This window comes from Coffea arabica, chromosome 7e (assembly GCF_036785885.1).
Source record: "Coffea arabica cultivar ET-39 chromosome 7e, Coffea Arabica ET-39 HiFi, whole genome shotgun sequence".
Classification (NCBI taxonomy): Eukaryota; Viridiplantae; Streptophyta; class Magnoliopsida; order Gentianales; family Rubiaceae; genus Coffea; species Coffea arabica.
Window position 1 is genome coordinate 20,013,439 of NC_092323.1, and position 16,160 is coordinate 20,029,598.

General features: G+C 32.7%; 1 protein-coding gene across 1 annotated transcript; it reads right to left on the reverse strand.

Annotated features, from left to right (window-relative positions):
* Positions 1 to 2,284: 2,284 nt before the first annotated feature.
* LOC113699254 (filament-like plant protein 3) lies at positions 2,285 to 10,334 on the reverse strand. Its single transcript, XM_027219476.2, has 5 exons — positions 9,794 to 10,334; positions 9,157 to 9,297; positions 6,914 to 7,097; positions 4,473 to 6,022; positions 2,285 to 3,094 (listed from the first exon to the last, which is right to left on the reverse strand). Exons 2-5 carry the CDS (start codon positions 9,268 to 9,270, stop codon positions 2,957 to 2,959), a joined length of 1,986 nt encoding a protein of 661 aa, XP_027075277.2. The 5' UTR covers positions 9,271 to 9,297; positions 9,794 to 10,334; the 3' UTR covers positions 2,285 to 2,956.
* Between the last annotated feature and the right edge of the window lie 5,826 nt (positions 10,335 to 16,160).

A 16,160-nucleotide genomic window follows, 5' to 3' on the forward strand; every position in this document is an offset into this window, starting at 1 on the left:
AAAACACTTTTACGGTGTTTAATTTATTTTGGATTTGATTTGAAATTATTTATTTAAATTTTTATTACTTGATGATGTAATTAATTTTGTGAGAAATTGATTTTATTAGAATTTACAGTGATAAATTAATAATTTAAAATTAATTTTCGGGTCATTTCGAGTCGACCCGCCAACCCAAAACTTTCGGGTTCATGTTAGATATACTGACCCGTCACGGGTTGACGGGTCGGGTTCGGGTCAACAGATTTTTTGGCGGGTCGGGTCTCGATTAGACCCGAATTGCCACCCCTACTCTTGAGCAAGAATCGTACACTCCAGATTGAAGTGGGCTTGATGGAGTGGATAGGCTAGGGAGAGAGGTCCGATGTGGAAGAGATTCACAATTGAGGGGGAGATTGTTGGGATATCAAGTGTGAATCAATGTCCCACATCGGAAAGAGATGAGTAGAATGAGGAACATATAAGTGGGAATGATCCATAGATCCAATGCTTTAAGGTTTTAGGTTGGATGTGGTGTCAAACCCATGGTTGTGATTCCCATTCTAACTCATGGTTAAATTCTCCCCGAGTTTGGCTCTCTCAGAACCCAACAAGTGGTACCTAAATCTATTGTCTATCCATTTTATTAATTTCTTCTTTGCTATTTTCTTTTATGAGTTGCCAAGAGCACAAATCAAGTAATTATCTTTTATGGGCTTCCTTCATCAATTTCCTGGGATATGCCCTAACATCCTCTCCAAATATTAATTCGGTTCCATATCTTTTGATGAACATAAGCAAGCTCAACTTGCAAAAGTCAAACTAGATTTAAATTGGATATAAATTGAAAATTTTTTCAAAATAATTGTCCATATTATGTACAAGAAGTCTTGAGCAAGTAAAGATCAAAAGGGGGAGGGTGACCTCCCACTTTAAAAAAAAAAAAGTAAAGATAAAAAATACAAAGTTTTCCTTGTTATACTGACTTTTCAGTATTTTAAGAATTTTCAACAACTTTCCTATTAATCCTAGTGAAACAAGATATAATAAAAGAGCAAAATACATAAAACTTTTAAAAGTGACACCACTGATCAGTAATTTATCATAACCACAACATTCATTGGCAGCCTAATTCTTTAGATGTATGTACTCATCAGATTTTGAAGATTGAATTGCAATAGCCTATATCAAGTAATAAACAAATCAGTTCGTGTTGTCTACTTCACAAGCCATGCAAAGTATATTTGCCTAGTTATTTATTATTCTAAGCTCAACATACAACCTTTTTACAAACACGATGGCTTTCAAAACTTATAAAATAATTTTCACCCTCCAATGAATGAAAATAACGAATGCCGATTATATGAGTGAAGCACTGGGGAGGTGAGGAGGAGGTGAGAGGAAGAGGGTAAGAAGCACAGGAGGGGGGCGGTGGGAGGGAAGAGGTGGAGGAAAGGATGGGGAAGGAGGAGAGACGAGGGGAGAGCAGGTAGATGGGGTGTTTCGATAAAATTCATATCAATTCTTTGGTGTTTTGAGCAAACTCCTAAAAAAGTACAGTGATTTATAGTGAAGTTTTAAGCAAATTCTAAAAAAAACACAATCTCTAAATGGACATCTTTTGCTAAGCACATTTTTCCTTTTAAAAAAAAAGGCATCTAAATGGAGCCATTAATAACACTTCATATCCCAAAAAAAAAAAAAAAAAAACACACACACACACATAGAGATACACAACTTATCCTCATCCACCGATTTCTATAAGAAAATGACAAAAGGAAAAAAAAAAGACAAAAAATCATACTCTTAAACGTGGGACACTTAAGCCCCATTTGAAATTATAGTGCTTTTAAAAATGCTTTTAAGACATTTGGAGAATATAATCACATAAAATTAGGAACGGAGTTTTTGGTGTTAAAATCACTTTTAGTAAAAGTTCAAATTTGGTACTTTTAGAGTAATTTTTGTGATTTAAAAAATAAAATATTGAATTTAATCATTTTATTCTATATTATAAACTAAATAAAATGATAAATACATTTAAAAATTTTAAAATCACACATTATTTAATACAATAAATACTTATTAAATTATGTTTCCAAATAGTATATTTAAAAGCACTTAAAATACATAATAAATACTTTTATTAAAAACTCTATTGAAAAAGTACTTTTCAATAAGTTACTGCAACTCCAAAGAGCCCTTAATCTAAAATCAACTGCACTTAATTTTTTTGGCTTTTCCACAACACTACCTCAGATCACATTTATGCTTCATAAACCCATGTACAATTTCCCCATGAAGGTAAACATGAAACACCTCCTGTAGAATTCGACATCTTTCTGATATTATAATGATTTCATACATTAACTCAACCGGCACAGTAATTTGAAAGAAACTCAAAAGAAGAGGTCAATGGAATCTAGAGTCCATGACTTGAAGCTGCTATTTGCAGCTAGCCATTTCAACAGAGTGCACATACAAAAACTATTATACACCATTCTTTTGACAGCAAAACGTTACCGATTAGTTTGTATTCTATACATTAATTTACCTTCTGTAGCCTGCAAAAAGTCCAAGAGCAAAAAGTTGGTGTATGTGTGTAAGGCTCGTGTATAAACATTTAATCAATGATAAGTAAATTGATATATAGCTCTATCAACTCAGACATCTCTATGTTTCCAACTTCCAGTATTTCTACCTAGAACTCCTGCATTCAACAATCCCAGTTTAGTAATTCCGCCGCAGCTCTTAATCACATTCAAGTACCTGGAATGTGTTGTGTTTCCCTTTTGTTGATTGGGCTTCTTTCTGGAACTTCAGAGATATAAAGCTCACGCTCTTTATTCATGGTATTCTTTTGGGATGTTGTGAAGATCATAACCACTACCGAAGCTTGTGATGTCCTTTTTAGGACGGATATATACATGAAGAAAATCTCCATCATCTTGAAACATTCGAGGTATCCCGTCCATATTTAACTGATCTCAATTGGTATCCCTGAATCAATAAAGAAATCTTCAAATTTTGCAAGAGAACTTAACTGCTGACCAAGAGAAGCAATTGTTTTTTGGCACTCTGCAAATTTACTAGCTGCCAGTGCTAATTCCTTCTCCTGTGAAAGACAAACAAGCATACACAGATCAACAAATTATTTGTAAGGCTTTTATACATGATACTGGGAAGGGTAAAATAAAAAAGGAAGTCTAGCAACAGAAACGTCTTTAGTGCCATTTGTCCCACTCATTGTAATTGTGTCATCTACAAATTACGTATTGGTGCGATTCCTCTTCAAGATCCCAAGGAAAGCCATCAGTAAAATTTAATTCATGTCAGATAAGTTTTGAAATAAGGGATACTTAAAGTAACATCCAAACCAAATTACATCTGTGGAGTTACCTAGAATGTTTTTCAATGGAAAGGACACAATTACTTGAAAGCTGAGGACCATATGAATGCAACCCAAGAAACACATAAGCCTTTCTTAGAGTTAGGCCAAGTTAGCAAGTCGCCATTGAATGGCTGAAGTGTAAGAAACTTTGAAATACTGAGAAAAATAGAAAGCCTTACAAGCATCCTTGATAAAGCATTGTTTCATCTGTTAGCAACAAGATTTTAGACCATGTCTATCCTAAAACTTCATGTAGAATTTTATTTGATGCATCGATGTAATGTTTTTGCACGTTGATGAAGATGACAGATCTTACTGACAAAGCCTTAGCAACACTGTGCCTAATTAATAATAACATTTCAAATGATAATCAGAGTTGTCCTCAAGCAATCTTGAAAAATAACCACAAGAATGATTGATATTGCCAGGCTAGTTCAAAGCAATTTATGCCCTAAAAAATACTTAGAATGCTAAAAGAGCCCAAATAGTAGGACAAATATTAGTGGTCCAAATCCATGAGACATCATATATAAACCATATTGGCAAATGCAGAACCATCCTTTCCAAGTAGGCAATGCAAAATCTTGACATGATCTAAAAACCTCCAATTGTAGGATAATTGCCAATTCTTTCAGCTTTTCCAAGGGGAAGCCTTGGTACAATGGCAACAGTGCTCCATTTTAAGGTTGCAGATGAAGTACTAGCAACAGCTTGATGCAAGATAATAACGTTGCGGATGAAATACCAGTAACACTATCCTATTTAAGAAACATTGCCAGTAATCAGTAAAGACCATTGGAATGGAAATTTCCAGGAACGAGTATTTCTAAGCTAATTCAATGCTTTCATGTCCAGAACATACTTAGATAGCTAAATCAGACCAAATAGCATGACAGGTATAGGTTGTCCGAACCCGTGTAGTCATCATGAACCATATTGACAAAATCAGAGTGACGCTATTGAAGTAGGTAATATGAAACCATGAGATGATCTAAAGAAATTCAAGCAGACGCCAGTGTAGTAGCTTATAACTTTGATTTTTCAACTTAGTACTTAATAAGTTTCGTGTTGCAAGTCCTCAAGACTGTGTTTAGTAACTTACCTGATTTATTTTGACCTCTCCAGTAGTTGCTGCTTTCCAAAGCTGAGATTTAGATTTTAATTGTAAGATCTCAGCATTCAGTTTCTGACAATTTGCAAAAGCTTCATCTGACAGAGCACGTTCTTTCTGAATATCTTCTTCCAAATTACAGATGCTTGATCGCAGCATCTGAAGCTCAAGTTGCAAAGCTTTGACTCTTGACTCTGCAACTTCTTTCTTGATGTTTGTGGCTTCAAGTTCAGCCTCTGTCTTCTTGTTTGATTTATTTGCATTAGCTAGCTGAGCAGAAACCTCGGACAAATTGATCTCTGTTTCCTCCAAAAGTTTAGTTGATTTCATAAGTTTTTCACTGGTAGCCTTGACGTCCATCTCAGCAGCACTTTTTGCTTCATTTGCCATGCTTAACTCAGATTTGAGGTCTAGTATAGTAACTTCTGCTTTTGCTATCTCCTCCATGAATTTCTCAAGCTGTTTGTTGGTAGACTCAACTTCAGCCTCAACTGTTCTCCTACCTTCATTTGCCATAACTAGTTGAATTCTTAACTCTGTCAACTTTGTCTCCGTTTCCTCTAATTGATATCTTGATGCCTCAAGTTGATGTTGACACTCAGTTAGAGACATTTTTAATTGAACTTTCTCCTCTTCCATCTTCTCCAACTTTTCCTCCAGCTCCGCAGTTCGATTAATCATGGCTTCAAGTTCAGTTTTTAAAATGTTCACCCTATTGTCACTTCCAGAGTCAGGGCAGCTTTCCTCCTCTGCTTCCGGTAGAGCAGCAAGCCTCTCCATTTCAAGAAAATCATTCATGAGATGAAGCTCGTCAGAAGGGACCATGAAGTTTCTTCCAAGAGGTTTCTCATTCTTAAACTGATTTAGTTCTGATATTGAAATAGATGCACTCAAATCAGACAGGCCTGGCTCATAATCATTCAGCTCCAAACCACTCATTTTGCAGCTCTCATTGTCAACTGCTGATAGCCTGTCCCCACAATCTGATAGACTATCAGTGAAGGATGCTAAAGATCTGTGATCATTAACAGTTGCACCTTTGCGGTTCAGCATCTTTAACCTACGGCATTCTGCTTCAAGCCTAGCTACCTTCTTGATGCTCTCCAGATGTTGCTTACTAGCTGTTTCAGCAGCATGGACGCTGAGATCCCTCTCAGATGTCCTCAGTTTCAATTCCTTGTCTTTGGAAAGAAGCTCAAGTTTGAGAACTGCATTTTTGTTTTCTGCAGCTTCAAGTTTAATGCAAAGATCGGGAAACGTAGAGGTAACAGCCTCTGTTTCGGCATTTTGAAGTTTAGTCTGAAGGTTGACAAGCTGATTCTCAAGTTCAGCTTTTGCTGATTCCCATTCAACAATTTTATGCGCAACAGCCTCATTAATCTTCTGTTCTTGTTCTTCTTTTGCTTGTCGAAGCTGTCTCAAACACTCTTTTAGTGCGCTGTCAAGATTTCCAACCCGTTCTTCAAGGGCCAAGTTTTCTTGGGTTAGTGCCTCAGCACGTCTTTTTAGTACTAGTACTTCAGCTTCAGCCTTCTCCCATCCTAAAGGATTACACGAAATAGGTTCAATTGTTGTTCATCAGGCTACAATCTAGGAATGGCTCTGACAGCATGCTTCAAACTAGATGGCAAATACTACAAAGTTACATCACAAGATGTCATGACTGGTTGAAATTTCATTTAAAAGCTGCTCAACCATTATGTATAAAAGGTCACACCAAATCCCTGATTCAGCAAAAGCTTTATCCAGAAACTGATCTGAAAACAAAAGTTCCAGAAACATCCAAACAAAATGCCTAGTACCACATTACCACATAATCAGATGCAATGGACAAAAGAATCAAACATCACCAAGCCTGTTGATATTTCCCATCACAATATATACTCAAGAAGATTGATACAATTTATTCTTAAGAGACTGAGAATCAGCCTAACTCAAAATAAGATGGTGCAACTATTTCCAGCCTGGTAAAATATAAAGTTCCAAGTAATACAGCAAGAAGTCAATAAATGTCCGTTGACCCATGGATGCTAACATGATCTAAAATGTGAAGAGTTATAGAATTCAGAAGAGTAATTTATTACTCAGTATCACCATCAGTCATCTTTTTTATATAATGCGAATATCTGTTCCCTGTCTCGCTATCTGTCATCTTTTTACTATATTGTTTTTCGGCCATGGATGCTAACAGGATATAAAAAGCCAAGAGTTATAGAATTCAGAAGAATAATTTATTACTCAGTATCACCATCAGACATATTTTTATATAATGAAAATATTTATTCCGTCTCGCTATCCTTCATCATTTTACTACATTGGAACCGTATTAAGTACCACCATTTTCAGAGCATCAACTGAGCTTATAAATGACGTCCAGAACCCACTGAAAGATAAGTAACTAGTTCAGGTTTAACGTAGAGTAGTAGCCATACCTGAGACAGCTTCCTCAGCCACTTTAGCATGCTGCTTCACCAAGTCCTCCTTTGCACGGAGGTTAACAAGAGCCTCTGAGAGTTTATCTGATAGAGCCTTCATGTTATCATGGAGTTCTTCAATGCTAGGAGTAGTAGCTTTAGATATGACTTCTGGTGACTGAATATTATTATTCAAAAGTGCCTTTGAGGACAAAACTACATCTATCAGAAATCATAAAGAAAGGCCTTAAAAAATAATAGTCAGTCTATTTCTTTAAAAAAATATTTGTGTTTTGCTTTGTCCATCTGGGGGAGGAGCAACTTGATCAAATAAGGAATGAACGTTAAGAATTTTAGACCATCTTTATATTCAATGAATCAAAATACTGTTGTGCCAGAGAGAAAAAGAAGAATGCATATATATGCATAAATAAAAGTGGATAACTAGAGCTACAGGAAATAAACTGCAAGGCACTAAGATGTTCTAAAGATTTCAATATTTGCATTAGTTTCAATCAATAGAAAGGTAGCAGAAATGTAGGAGGAGCTTAGTGTTAGCTTTTGCTACAAATAAAGAAACAAACTAGCAAACTACATATGAAGACTAAACTACCAAAACTGCACCAGTGCCATCTACAATGGTAAGTTTCATATGAGTCCAGACATATAACCCATGACTTTTATCTCATACTTCACTGCAAGGAATATAGAATTCATTCCATTGCTAAACCTCTAACAAGCTTTGTACACAAACGCAGATTGTAGACTGGCTTCAACTAACACAGTCTTTCCCTGACCCACAAAAATTAATTACTCTTCATTTCTTCTACGAGCCAAATGAGTTTCGTTTTGGCAAGAGACCAATCGGAAATTATACAAATTTTGTTTATGTTTCCTTTATTTAAAAGGTATTTCCATAAAATTTTAAAATATGAGTGTGACATGAATATTTGAAGGGTATAACTGTTATGACCGGAGATAAATTTATTTTATCTTAATTGACTACAGACCATAGACAAATTCAAGAATTATAATATGACATCTAACGGAGAAAAGAAACTTCTAATCAGGGTACACACAACTTGTTTTGCATCCAAGAACCTGAAACCTCTCAGGTTCAATGAAAACCATCATGTGGGATTGGAAACAATAGAATTCCCTCTATTTTCTAGTCTAACAAACTATTCACGACAATGGATGATTTGAGATAACAAAAAGATAGACTAGGGAAATGTCCTTATGCTTTAATTGGGCTAATTGTTTGTACTCTACAGTTGATTGACCTTTAGAGACAAGTAGCATAGCGTTTTGGTGGCAAAATTTTGAACATCATGATAAAAGGTAAGGGCAACCAATGTGGTTCAGTTCTGACATATATCCACACAAGGTGGTCCATAGAGATACAAAAAGCTACCACACATGCAACGAGATAGCCAGATACAGTATATTGACTCTGTCAGAGGCTAAGTAGAAAGTATTTTGTAATATAGTCATCAAACATGAGTTTATGCAAAAGATTGGTTTAGAAATTTTCTCTTTGAGGATTTCATCGGTCCAAAATCTTGGAATTCCGATATAGATAAGCCAAACATCATGTAATCTTGATTCCACCTTTGCTATTGTCAGTAAATCATTTCTAGCTTGACATGCTACACTTTGTAAACCCAACTGAAGCAAGACTAATTCTAATGTCTAGCAATCAAATGCTCACATGTATTCCTCTGTCATTTATGCTCTTAAGTAACAAAATAACTTTCTTAACTGAGCATCAAGAAATATCCAACAAGGGTAAAACCCCTTAAATTCTACCAAAAAACCAGGGGCATATCCTATAAAAGAAACAGACACTAGCTATCATTTACATTAAACATCTCTATATCCCAACCCCATTGTACAGCCAATTTCCCCTGGTCCTCCTAACTCATCTCCGGCTAGATTTGACACACTGTCCATCAGAGAAAATTTTACAAGAAAAAACAGCAGCCACTAGTTCTAAACTGGTAATTTTCTGATTTATATACAATTTTTTTTTTCACAAACAAACTCTGATAAAAGCAAGCTTGTTCATGAAATGAATCTTTAATTAAACTGTGCAATAAGGCATGGAAATTCAATTAAGTTGAAGTTCCACATTTGTTACTAAAACAAACACCCAGAATAAATATTTATATATATATATATTCGCTTAAAATCTGCAAATTTGACTGCAATGAGATGATAGACAATGGGTTTAGTTTAGAATGCCAAGTGAAGCAACCAACCTGATCATCAGAGAATCTTTCGGAATACGATGATATGGATCCAGAGCTGTCTGTTTCCCCAGTGGGACTCTTCTCTGATGATTTCCTCCTCCAAAGCCAACTTCTCCGGTCCATCCTCAATCAGTTCATCCACAATAGAACCTTAAACAAACACCAAAAATCTCAATTTCCGTAGCCCCCCTACAACCATCCAACATTTCCAGCTAAATGCTGGCAATTGATTTCAATCCATGACCAAAAAAAGATTTTTTTTTTTTCAATTTCAAATCAATCAAGTTCCAGAATCCCAGTTCACTAATCTTGTCAATGAATCATAATCATCATCACAATCAGCGGGAAAATGAAAATCCATACCACCCCATAACTAACTGAAAATCAGAGAAAAGCCATGCGCTTCTATCCCTGCAAGCTTAAAGGTTGGTAAGGAGGAAAGCGAAAGAAGTTGAAAGAGGTTAAAAATTTTCAGAAACTTAGCTTAGAATTCACTCTCCAACTAACATTTTCAACACCACCCACCTTCCTTCTCCCCCCAAAATATAAAACAAAAACAAGAACCTAAATTTCAAAAATTTCTAACCGGAACCCATTTCAAATTGGCAACAGAAAATGCTAAAAACACAACTAATTCGATTGGTACCTTTCATTTGCCCTCATAATCATCGGAGACATAGAGTGAGATAAAGATAGCACCACCCCATTTAACAAAAAGTAGGAAAGCAGACAAGTGGCCTAATTGGTCAATTCATTGAATATCTCCATGATCAACAACTGCAAAATTTTGCCCCTATATAAAGATTGTTTCTTGACTTTTGGTGTCAAAAAGATTTTGTCACTGTCGATTTTGTCATTTTCATTCCATTATAATCAGCAATAATCACTATCTAACCATTAAAGCCGTGACACCTAAATGGTTACAGTAATTAATCACAATAACTAGTCATTAAAACACACTAGTTATGATAATTAATTACAATTAGTGATTACGACATGCTCGACGTGTGTAAACAATTAAATAAAAAAAATATATTATTATCACTTCTTTTACTAATATTTTTTTAGTCAAAATTAAAGTACGAGTGGACAAAAAGATTTGTGACTAATATTTTGTTCACATCTCAATAATATCTTTACATTAAATTTGATTTAATGTGAAATTTAAAAGAGTGTCACAAATAGTAGTGAATTCAAGAAGTAACAATTGATTTTTTTTTTCTTCTTAATAGAATTGGACCATTTTATCTTCTTACTAAGGCTGAAAATGACAAAATACAAAATGACGTAGCGTTGCAAAGAAAGAATCTCACGCTTTATGCTTTTATATATCGTATGTATAAAAAATATATATTCGACATAAAATTGACGATTTTATCTCTAAAATATTCTTCTGCCGAAAATAGATATGTAAATTTAATTTTTGAAAATTTGTTTTAGAAATATATATATCGTTTTTTGTCTGGAAGTGTTTGGTAATTTACTAATTTCAGAATTTCTATAGTGGGCCAACACTTTTTTTTTGCTATGCCATTGAGACACTAAAAGTTGGAATGCAATTATATCTCAAGAACATGTACTTAGAAAATTCCAAAACTCATTTTCTAAGGAACTTTTGATATGACATGTACATTTTGTTTAATAAGCTGCTGCACTAAAATTGTTTTTTTAAAATACAAGCAACCCAAGAATAGAGAATAAGTGTTTGCACAAATTTTTAAGTGATTCTGCACTTTCCAAAAGTTAACATACACATGACTACTAAAGAGAAAGAAGTTCCCATAAAAGATAGCATAAAGAAGTTCCCTTTTTGCTATTATATCTTCTATAAAAAAAAAAAAAAAAAAAAAAAAACCTTTAGTCCAAAAAGATAAAGAAGTTGCTTTTTTTTGCAATTAATTCCACAATCCAGTCAACTTCCATGCATGAAAATGTATAAATAGGAAGGAAAGAAAGAAATAGAAAGAATATTTCCAAGAGAATTTTTGAGGCGGAACGGTGGAAAGAAGAAAGGGACAGAAGATGACTCATAAAAACGGAACAAAGCCTCTACAATTGTCACTAGCAGAATAAATATGGACACTAAAATAGTGAACCTAAACACTAACACAATAACATGCAAAAATATAATATCTGAAATATTATTTGGAATAATTATTGTAGCATTTTTTGTGATTCGATGTATGTGAGATAAAAAGTAGTTGAAAATATAAAAAAATATATTGAAAAATGTGTTTATGATGCAAGCAAAATATTTTTTCTTACTTTTGAAATTTGTACCTAAAAATTGTATTAGTGGCAATGTTTATTCTATGACAGTCTATGCTATACGATGCAATTGAGGATTCTAATCTAATAAAACCCATCAGAATTAAGCACTCATTTATTTCAAGACAAGAATGTGTAATTTAATCACTAGGTTGTATATGATTCTGGTACCAGTCGCTCATATGCCATACAGTGAAATTGTCACTGACAACCAGAATTTTCGACTTTTATGAATCAAGTGCTGCTACTTCAATTATTGGATGAGAAAAGTGACGAGGATGATAATGAATAATAGCTAAAAAGAAAGAAAATGGGGGGGTGGGAGAGTCAGATGAATTTTGTGCTGGAAATGAAAGGCTAGGGGAGAGTGACAGGTGAGTAATTGACGAATGATTAGTTTATTGAAGACAATGACATATTTGGATTATTAGTGTACTATTACTACAACTATTTGTTTTTGCTTTTTTCAAATGGAGATTGCCGCGCCCCGCGAGCGGGGAATCGCGAACAATTTCGGAAATGATTGTGGGGAGTGGGAGCCACGTTGATTGATCAAAAACATATGAGCCCGGAAAGTCAGCCTGATTTTTTGTACCTTGTTGGATTGGGGAATATCGGTCATTCACAATTAATAAAAGAAGGGTTATTATTCCTTTATCTCCGTAAACTATATCATTACTATTAATTTACTCTATAACGTTATCTTTTAGTCACTTCACTCCTATAATAAGAGCATCCACAAAGCGGGTGTAATGGCTCCCTATTACACCGCTTCATGACACGATCTCCCATTGGAGCCGTGTCATGGAGATTACACGCATCATAGAAGCCGTGTCATGGAGATTACACGCATCATATCCATGATGCGTGTAATCCATGATGCTGTGGGACCTATAATCATTTTTAAATGATTTAAAATTAGTATTCATTTTGTTATTATTTGTATTTTATTTGATTTAAATTATGTAATATTATGTTATGGAGTTCAACTAATTACATTTGTATTTTATTAATTAAGTATGGATTATTATGATATATTCGCATTTGAGGTATCAAATATTTGTTTAATTTTTTGCATAATTATTTTTGAAAAAATAACAATATATTATTTTTGAGAGATAGAAAAAGATATATTATTCAAACTTAAAAATTAATAATATCATTTTTAGAAAATAAAAAATTCAAAAGGTAAAAAATTTAATGAAAGTTAGTACTTTATTTTTTAAAAATAACAAAATTATTTTTAAAAATTATTTTATTTATTTATGGGATATGAGTTATGCATTATTAAAATAAATATTTGATTTAATTGTGGACCCATGCAATTACACCTTGTGGAGTGTAAACCATTGTGAGTGAAAGCGTAATAAAAGAGGAGAAAGTGTAATGCTGACGTGGCATGTGGATTACACTCCACAAAGTGTAATAGCATTGTGGATGCCTTAAGTAATTCAACTCAACATGTTAAAAATTTTAGACAAAAATACCCCTTTATTCTATAGCGTTACCACATTGTTATTATCACTTTATCCCTTGAATTTATAGTGATACAATCGCTTTAATTCCTAACATTATTTTCTAGACATTTTATCTCATCATTAATCTAACTAATATGGTCAAAAAATTTTAAATATTTCCCCTTTTTTAAATATATAATTAAAAATAAAAAAGTTGGAATGGTTATTCTTCCTTTTTTCACTTTAAGAGATGCAAAAACATAAAAATAAAAGGATTTTCTCAAATTTCTTTTTTCACACTTATTAATACTAGAAAAAGAAAATGAGATAGGAAAGAAGGAGACAGAAAATTAGATTTTACAAAGAAAATAAAAAAGAGTCTAACATTATCGTATTACTTTAAGGTTGTCAGAATTAAGATTGGAATTTGGTGGTATATAGAAAAGTGAATTAATTTTAAAATAATAAAAGTTTTAATTCTTTCTTATTTGTATTTAAAAAAAAAAGAATTGAACTCTCTCTCTCTCTCTTCTCTTTCTATTTTTTTCAATATTAATAAAATTGCCAAGAAGAAAGGGATTAACACTTTGATTTTTTTTCTTGATACTAAAAAGGAGAAGTGTCACTCTAAATTATTTATTGTTTTATTGTACAAAGAAAAGGGTACTTTTTTCTAAAGTTTTTTAACTTACTAAGTTGGTTTAATGGTGGGATAAATTATCTAAAAAATAACTCTTTGGGATAAATTGATAATGAGGGTATAGTTTATAAGGGTAAAGTGATAATAATTTTAAGATCTAAACACGTCTTTTCACTTCAATTAACAAACGCCGTTAAATTTGACCGTTAGTTTTGGCGGTAAAGCGACTAAATGATAACGTTAAGGGGGAGATTAATAGTGGCACTGAACGTTAAGGGAGTAAAGTGATAATAACCCATAAAAGAATTAATCTTCCATACACTAATAGTTTCTACACTTTCATTATTAAATGTATGACACATAATTTGAATTTGAATTTGAAACCCAAATTTTACATATGTATCATGCATTCAAGTATCCAACCATAATAGTGCATACACTGTCAGTGTATATAAGATTTACTTTTAATATAAGTCTTGAGAATATTTTTTACAAAACAAAAAAATAAAAGTCTTGAGAACAAAAAAGGTCCTGTATGCAACAATAACAAAAATAAATAAATAAATTGGATTGATTTTCTATACACCAATTGTGTATATATTATCACTGTTGGATTCATGACAACTAATCTGAATTTCAATGTGAATTCAAATACTGTATATATATCATGTATTCAAACATGATAGTATATACATTATCAGTATATATAAAGATTGACTCCAATAAATTTAGATACATGAAGCCTTCTCCTATGTGATATTATGAATGTCGTGTTACTTTATTTTGTTTTGTTTCACTATTAATTTTTCTTACACTATCAATATATAAATTAATGGATTTGAATGTATGTCACATCATTTCATTTTGAATTTGAAAATCAAATTTTGTATACATTTCATGCATCCAAAATTGCTAGTGTATATACAATCAGTGCATAAAAAATTAGGATAATTTCAGAAACCTCTCTCGAGGTTTTTGACAATTGTTGCTACCTCCCCTAAGGTTTGAAAAATTACACTTACCTCCCTTGATGCTATGAAAAGACTATGATAGCCTTCACAAACTTTACAAATTTTAAATGAAAAAAAAAGAAAAAAAGAAATTCTTTTTTGGTAACACTTCTTTATTTTAAAACTCTAATGTCAGCTAATCTAGAACATTATATTTCATTCCTAATTTTTCTGACCAGATTTATTAACTAATTTACAAAAGTTCGACCATCCTAATTGGAGGACATTTGTTAAAATAAGTATCTTCAAAAATTACTTAACCAAAAAATATGTCCAAATTACCAAAAAGAATGCTTTCAAAACATGGTCTAAATTTTCCTGCAAAAAAACTAACATGAAATTTTCACCTAATGGATAATGGTGATAGTTGACTTTTTAGCATATAATTTGTTTTACATAGCAAAAAGGGATGGTGTTGGATATTTATTGGATTTTTTTTTTCCTTACACCATTAATTATTACTAAGACATGCTTTGTAGGGGAGATTTCCGTAATTTTTCAAGCATTAGGAGAGGTGATTGCAATTGTCACAAACCTCAGGAAAGGTTTCTGAAATTATCCCTAAAAGATTTACCCTTTATTTTAATTCCAAATTGAAAATTCAGTTTTCATATCAAAACCATGTAGTTTTGAATTCTGTATGCACACACATTTATGAGCAAGGGTGGCACGACAATTGTTATTTGGGAAGACTTATATGGAGGGGCCAATTAATATTTTTATTAGAATTTAGGGGGAAAGGGAAAATTTTAATAGGGTGAGAGTGAAAGTTTTAATTTTTTTTAAGCACGCAGATAGGATTTGTAAAACTTGGAAGGGCAGGCTCCCCATGATTTATTTATGCATGTTTATAGAGGTGTGCATGGACCAATTAACCCAATTAGATTTAACTGTTGTCAGTTAAATAAATAGACTTAAAAATTTTCCAAAAAAAAAGAGAAAGGAAGAAAGAGTATGTAATTTTGATCTTAAGGTCATTCGAATTAACACCCTACACTAAGACGAAAAAAAAAATACCTATTTTTTTAAAGAAATTTTATGGTTAGTCTATGTTTTTTTTCTTTTTTTTTTCCAATAGGGAAGAGTTGGACTTACGAAGCAGGAAGGGATAGAGAGATTTGAACATAATAACTCTAATTTATAGAATCTCAATTTTAACCACTAGATGAAACCTCCTTGACGGTTTCTCAATGTTTGAAAGTCTCATAGATCTTTAACGTCTTCTCACTTAAATACTAACAGAGCAATTGCACTCACAATAGGATTAATGCTTTATATCTTTCCATATATAAAGCTTAAGGCGTAAGTTTGGTGTTCAATTTTTTTTGTTAATCTTTTATTTTTCTAATTTTACATTCGCAAAAGTAGAGATTTACTAAGATAATACTAAAATTTCAATGATTTCCAATAACTTTCACTGTTTTTACTTCCAATAACTTCTTTTTTTTTGTTTGCAAAAAGAAAATTCATAATATCTTTTTTTTTTTGCAACAAAAAATAGTACTTCTAAACTTCCATTGGTTTTAATAAAATAACTTAATTATTTTTCTTAATTTGCACATCTATACCGTATGCTTTTACCTCCAATATGACAAAATGTATTTCATACAAGTTTGTGCATTCATCCATTTAGCAGTA